Source organism: Lottia gigantea (genome assembly GCF_000327385.1).
Source record: "Lottia gigantea unplaced genomic scaffold LOTGIsca_26, whole genome shotgun sequence".
NCBI lineage: Eukaryota > Metazoa > Mollusca > Gastropoda > Lottiidae > Lottia > Lottia gigantea.
In genome coordinates, this window is record NW_008708797.1 from 2,629,903 (window position 1) to 2,637,624 (window position 7,722).

Consider the following 7,722-nt stretch of genomic DNA (forward strand, 5'->3'; position numbering starts at 1 on the left):
ATTCCGATTAGAATAATTGACATCAAATTTCATTAAGATCAGTTGAAAACTGTAGTCTCTATAGTGTTCACAAACAAACTTTGACACGTTTTTCTTTAGTCAATAACTCAAAAAACGTTCATCGAAAAACCTTCATATTCAAGTCAGTCCAAAATCGCATCAATATCAATGATTTCATTTAAATCAGATGAAAACTGTAGTCTTCTCTATTGTGTTAATAAGAAATGTTGAAAGACCCGACAGATAAGGACGTCCACATTTCCATATGGGAGTATAAAAATTGTAGTTTGACACCATTTTACTAAGTCAAGAGCAATAACTCTAAATCTGTTTGGTGAAAAATTGTCAAATTCGAACTTGACCAACATCTTATCAATTCCAAAGCTTCATCAAAATCAGTTGAAAACTGAAGTCTCTATTGTGCACACAAATGTTGACAGAGGGACCAAGGTAAAAGATAGCTTGCCAGGCAAGGTAAAATACGCCCACTGGCAGCTGTCAGAAATGATTAAACAGTCTTTAGTGACTACAGGGTTGCACAATATAGCTAATAGAGTGAAACGTCAAGTCAGACACGATATTTCGGTGAAATATTATCCGATCATCGCGAAAATCGATAGGGATCATCTTCATAATGACATTGACATACAAAATAAAAATCAAAAGAATCTGTAAACAATTGTAGCCTGTAGAGTGAGCACGAGTTGCACAATATAGCTAATAGAGTAAAACGTCAGGTCAGACACGATATTTCGGTGAAAAATTATCCGATCATCATGAAAATCGATAGATCATCATGAAAATCAATAGGGATCATCTTCATAACGACATAGACATACAAAATAAAAATCAAAAGAATCAGTAAAGAATTGTAGCCTGTAGAGTGAGCATGAGTTGCACAATATAGCTAATAGAGTAAAACGTCAAGTCAGACACGATATTTCGGTGAAAAATTATCTGATCATCACGAAAATCAATAGGGATCATCTTCATAATGACATTGACACACAAAATAAAAATCAAAAGAATCCATAAAGAACTGTAGCCTGTAGGGTGAGCACGAGCCAAATGTGAACTGACGGACAGACGGACGGACGGATGACGGACCGACGGGGTGATTACAATATACGCCCATCTTACGTGTGGGCGTATAAAAAGGAAGTTTGCAATAGCTTGACATTGTGAAGATAACAGACCACCCTTATATTTCATTTTGATTCAACTGTGCATAACACATAATAAATTTCAAATATATTTCACATTTGATTGTCTTTGACACTGTGGTCCTATTTCAATGTCATGTAATACGTTGAATAAATTTTGGTTAAGTTGATGGCATCATCTACACAACTGTTTATCAAAAGTTCATGTCAATAAAAGTGAGTGAATGCATAAAAACTACCTGTGCATCAGTTAGTTTAACATCATCAACAGGAATTTTTAACTCTTGAACTTCTAGTTTGATTGATTTGTCAAGTTGGTTCATAGCTTTTGTAATTTCTTTAGTATCATCAGAATAAAATGATAAAGAGACATCATCAATACTTTTACTAGGGACAGGTACTACTTGTTCATCTATGTCTTCAAATTCTTCTGGAACCACTTCATACCCATCATCATTACCATCTTCTGTTAAATAGGAATAGAGTTTACCTATTATAGGCATTCCTACAATAAAAACAAAAACAAACATGAAAACATATTGCCAGACAAAGGAAAGGTGCACCAAATTGTATCTCTAATTTATTCTGATGCTATTTGATCAATAATAATCTTAGTGATATATGTTTATAGTAGGTCAACATGCAACAAATGGGCAAATCTAGATTTTGATACAATAACAGGTACATACATGTAAGTTGTCAACCTTTACCCATGTGATGTATTGATATTTACTTGCATTTTAGTTGATATTTCAGAAAATGTTTCTAGCGTTTATACTTTTATACTTATTTGACAATATGCCCAATTGTAGCAGAAACACAAGGGAATATATTATGGTATAACACACTTCTTTAATAACATAATATACCCAATATACATGTACCAATTTAAATAAGTAGCTGAAAACTTTACAGAATGGATTTTTGCCTTGATTCAAGAAAATTCAAAACAAGTTAAGACAAAATGTTATCTTTTTCTAATACAAATACAAACCAAATTCCAAATATCAACTTACCTCTTATAAAAGATTTCTTTGTTTTATTCTTTTCATTCAAGACTGTAGTAAATCCATTTACAAAAGTATCCAGATCAATAGATTGGAAAATTACAATTTCAACCGTTTTTAGATTTTTCAAATTACTTGTATCAGATAAAGCTTTATAAAATGACTCAGCTATTTTCACCATAGAATTTCCATATTTTCCTACATTAAATAAAATAAAAAATGAACCATAAAAAATAAAATCATGTTGCAGTATTGGTTAGCAAGATAACAATATACACCAATATAGAAAAGTAACTATATTAACAGTCTAGTAAATAACAATTACAACCTCTTGATTATAACACATAAAAAAATTAGTACTGTAGTAGTTCATGGAGCAAGACAGTTAATGAAAAGAAATATTTTGATAAATATTAGTTTAAAGTCTGATTGAAATTATTGTAAACTCTAATGCAAAGTGCTGAGTGTGACTGAAATGCACACCCCTGTAATACACTATGTATTTTAATATACGTTATATTATATCTACAAGTGATTCCAAATAGCTGATTGACTATCATTATTAAAAACGACATAAAGAATCTTTACCTTTTCATTGACATACTTAATATGAAATGTTTTTAAAGGTGCAGTGAAACAGAATCATTTTTGAAAAAGAGAATACAGATTTTGTTTTAATAAAGATGCCAACATTCGAACTAGTATATAAACTGACTAATACTGACTATAGATATAATATATTGCAAATAGATACACAAAGGTTTGTACCTTATATCTTGTTTGTAGCTTTTATTGTGCTAAAAAGAAAAGTGTCAATGGCCACTGTTTTTTTTTCACAAATTGAACTTTTGAATTTTTATATATCTGGATGATGTCTAAGTTTTATGTACATGTTTGTCTGGTTCACCTGGCATCACTAACTATCAATACATGAGCACATTATACAGTACATATTATGTCATGTCATATTGTATTAACATATCATTCCAACACTATTAGTCTTACCTGTTCCAAGAGCTGGAAAAGCTATTGAATGTTGTTTCAAATCATCAGCTTCTTTCAAACACAGATTTATTGCCTTTTTCCAATTATCCTTATATCTATTAGAATCAACATGGATAATATAACGTATGTTTGAGTTACCGGTACTAATAGATGTTACTGCTATTCCGTTTTCACCCATGTTAATTTCTGCAATGTAAAATGAATGGTCACCAAAAAGTAAGAAATTTTGTAGAATATTTAAAAAAAAAAACCTTAATAATCAAAAAAGACATCAAAATCTTATCCTCCATTACATTCAAGTCATTTCAATTCAAGACAAGTGTAATAACTTATGGATTTTCAAAATTAAATCTAAGATTTCAGCCTAAACACATCCACATTATAATGTTGATGTATACACATAACAACCAATCAAATTTGTTAATCTCCAGAGCTTAGAGTGAAACATTTCCAGTCACACAGTATGCTTATCATTACAAGGAATGTTCAAATTATCAGCATAATAGTGAATAGTCTCTGACACCAAGACTGCTCCTGTCTTCGACGAGTTATACTTCATTTAATGATATAAATGTGAAAATTATGAATTGACACAATGATAATTCTAGTTCTAACTGCAGATGACAGATCATGGTTGAAAGATAGCCTGCCAAGTTGATATCACAATATTAAGCATTAATATATCACGATAGGGGTATATATCTCAATTTTTTTTTTTTTTTTTTTTACTGGTTTTTGAAAGAAAATTATGATCTAGAAATTTAATGTTACATAAAACAATAAATATCTCTAAAAACACCCCAGTCTTGAATATCCTGAAAAAAACATCTGTTTCAAATATCAAGTTACAATTATGTAGATCTTATCTCTGCAAAAATTTTATTGTATATTATGATAATTACCATATATTATATATTATTAACAATATAAATTCCTATACCGGTATTTACCGTGATACCGGTATATTGCCCAGCCCTACTGCCAGGCAAGGTAACAAACACCCACTGTTGGCTACCATCATCAGCATGAATCATTCAATATCTAGTCATACACTTCTTATAGAACTTTCTTTGTTGTTGATTCCCAGGCCCTTAAATTCTGTCATGAACTGTGCCTTCAAGAATGATTACAAGCTAGAAATCAATTTAAGAACAAGGACAGAAACTCATTAAATATATTTTGATTGTTTATATTTTTAACAGGATTCCTCCATAATTAATTATGATCAATTTTACAAATTTTCTTTAAAATACTTCGAGAATTGTGCATTCTTGAGTGTTTACCAGATAAAAATTTAATGCCTTTCAGAAAAGTACACATGGAATAAAAATGCTTTGGCAAGATTTTATTCAAATTAATAAATAAAAAACCGAAACATATATATAATTTGTAAAGTGTAAAATATATATAATCATAAAACTTTTTTGGAATGTCTTGTGATGTAAAGTATGTATCAAGAATGTTTATTTTAACTACCTGACCTCAATTTCATTATAGGTAAATATATTTTGCTGCTTACTTCCTGCAATTACACATCCTCACACATACATGATTACATTAATCAACTACATACAACTACTACTATGTACATTTGTTTTCTTCTAAACTAAATATTTGGTCCTAACTACCTCTCCAGGCATTATCTATGTACATAAATCAGCACCTTTATATTCGTGTTCACCTCTTTGTATATACACCCTTACCTTGGGTGTTCTTTGAGTTCATCTTTTCTAAAATGTTCCAAACACTCAATTTATATATATATTTTCTTTCTTGCTCTATGTTGTACAGACTCCTAGCTTTTGTTATAGTCATAGTCTTATTGGTGCACCATTGGATCTGACCAGGAGCAGTTTAGGATATACTACAGGACTTTTAAATGATGTTCGTGTCTCAGCATTCGCTTGTAGTTTTAGTTTTCTATCAAGTTCAACTCATCTGCTTGTTAAATTCATCTAAAAACACTTTACAGTTCACACATTTATTTAGGCTCATATCGAGTGCCATATCATAAAAATATAACAATGCACAAGCATAAGGAATGACGATAAGTATCAGAAAGCGAATGAATGTCAATAGTTTATCACTGCTCTCTTCTTTATAACCCTGTTTCATCCACCCATCTCCTAATTTTGTTGCTGTGCAATGACATAGAGCAATTCAAGGACCCCATAACCTACAATCAGAAACAGATATTGTTCACCACAACGTCCGAAGTCTAAATAGTGATGATCCTTTTGATCTTGTACAAGCAGCCTTCAATGATATTGACATAATAACCTTGTCTGAAACCTGGCTAACCAATGATGCAGATGTCAAAGGAATAAAATTCAGTAACTACCACAGCCTGTTAATGTGCAATAGAGAGGATGCCCCAGGAGGAGGGGTTGCTATATATGTTCATAAACGACTATTCCTCAAGCCTCTGTCTGACTTAATAGTACCTGGACTTGAAGCTGTATGGGCAGAAGTAGGAAACAAATCTATCACCTCCTTATAGAGTCGTTCTATAGAAGCCAACTCAAATCAGTTAAGATTTTCAACACCCTTCTTTCTCCTGGAAACTTTCCTGTCGTATGGAAAGATACTAATGTAGTGCCGATTGTCAAAAAACCAAAGATCTGAACCAACACCAGTCCCAAATGGTTTTCTGCAAGGATCTGTTCTAGGTCCTCTCTTATTTATGATATATATCAACGACATTGTAAACAGCTTAAATTCCAACATTTGTCTTATGCAGATGATGCCTCTCTCTACGTTACTATTGAAGAACCATCTGCTTGCCAAAATTACCCAAATCAAGGCCTGGGCAAAATCCTCGAATGGTCTAACAACTGGAAAAAAAAAACTGTTTCTCTTCATTTCAGCAGAAAAAGGGCTCCCACCAAAATCAATCTTTCTTTTAATAATCAAATCATAACAGCAGTTGAACATCACAAACACTGTTCTTCGATAGTTCTGGAACCTGGACTTGTCACATTGCAAACATCGTCTTAAAAGCCGGAATACTGATAGACTCCTTCAGAAGCCTAAAATATTGATTAAATAGTAAAACTTTGGAACTGATCAACAAGTCCTTTATTCTTCCAGTGTTTGACTATGGAGATGTCATCTGGCACAACTGTTCAAAAGGAGACCGCAGCACATTAGAGAACCTGCAACTAAATGCCTTACGAACCATTACCGGACTAGTTCGGGGAACATCACACAAACTTCTGTACAGGGAGGCATGCTTCACTTCTCTTGAAACTCGCCATTATCGTCATAAACTTACCTTATTCTACAAAATAATTAACAAATTAGTACCCCCCTTCTTCAGTAGTCTTGTCCTTCCTTTAGTTGCTTCTGTCAATCCCTATCCTGTCAGAAATCAGGAAAACTAAATTCCATCAAATTCCGAGCATTACAAAAAACTGTGGAACAATCTCCCTCAAAATATTCAGTCTGCAAGATCGGTTGCCATCTTTAAGAAAGCTTTGTCATCAGAAGATTACGTTGTCATAACCTTGTTTAATTTCGGAACAAGAGCATTACAAATTATACATTGCAGATTGAGACACAATAAAAGTGAGGTAAAAGCACGTAAATTCCAAATGTTTATTTCAGATAACTTGTCCTTCTAGACGACGCCGAACACTTTCTTTTACACTGCAAATCATACGCCGCTAAAAGGCGATCAAGAACTGACAAACTCCACCATTCAAGAAGATAGCTTGTCAGGCAAGGTAATATACGCCCACTGGCCGCTTTGATTTTAAATAAAAATATTTGGCAGCACATTAACAATTACCGGTATGATATATTCAACTTTCAGACATACACTTCTTTTGAACTTTTAGAGGCGATATTGAATAGGCCTACTATTACTAAGTTTCATCAAAATCTGTCAAGAATTAGGCCTTCGAGAGTGTTTAAAGGTTAAAACTTGAATGCGTATAAGAACAGGGGTAAAAATATTTTTTTTGATTTTTCTTATTTTCGTTAGGGTTCATCTTTGGGTGATTACATACACCCACACCAAGTTTCATCAAAATCCATCAAGAATTGTTTTTACGTGCTACAAATTGAATGCATTTTCAAGAACAAGGGCAATAACTCATACCAATTATTTTTCGATTTTTCTGATGTTCAATACGGTTCATCCTTAGGAGACAACAAACACTCACACGAAGGTTCGTCAAAATCTGTCAATAATTGAAACTTCTCGAGCGTTTACGAGCTAAAAATTGAACACGTTTTCAAGAACAAGGGCAGTAACTCATATCAATTATTTTTCGATTATTCTGATTTTCAATAGGGTTCATCCTTGGATGATTACTAACACTCAACCAGGGCAATAACTCATACTTAATAAATTTCATCTTTATTTCTCAGTTTTCCTCTTTTAAAATTTATCATGTCTATAATCATCATAATAATGATATTTGGTCTACGTATCGTGAGGTTATGAGCCAACATCATACAACTCTTGCCAATTCACAAGCTATTCACAAATATTATTGATAAATATTTTTTACCTGCTGCTGATTTATTTCTATCAATATCAC

The 7,722-nt window shown here is 32.4% G+C and overlaps 1 protein-coding gene across 1 annotated transcript; it reads left to right on the forward strand.

The window, feature by feature from the left end:
* Positions 1–6,579: 6,579 nt before the first annotated feature.
* LOTGIDRAFT_117451 (hypothetical protein) lies at positions 6,580–6,798 on the forward strand (the record flags this gene model as incomplete). The annotated part of the gene is made up of 1 exon (XM_009056076.1): positions 6,580–6,798. A coding segment is annotated over one exon (219 nt), but the record flags the coding sequence as incomplete, so codon positions are not given.
* Positions 6,799–7,722: the final 924 nt, after the last annotated feature.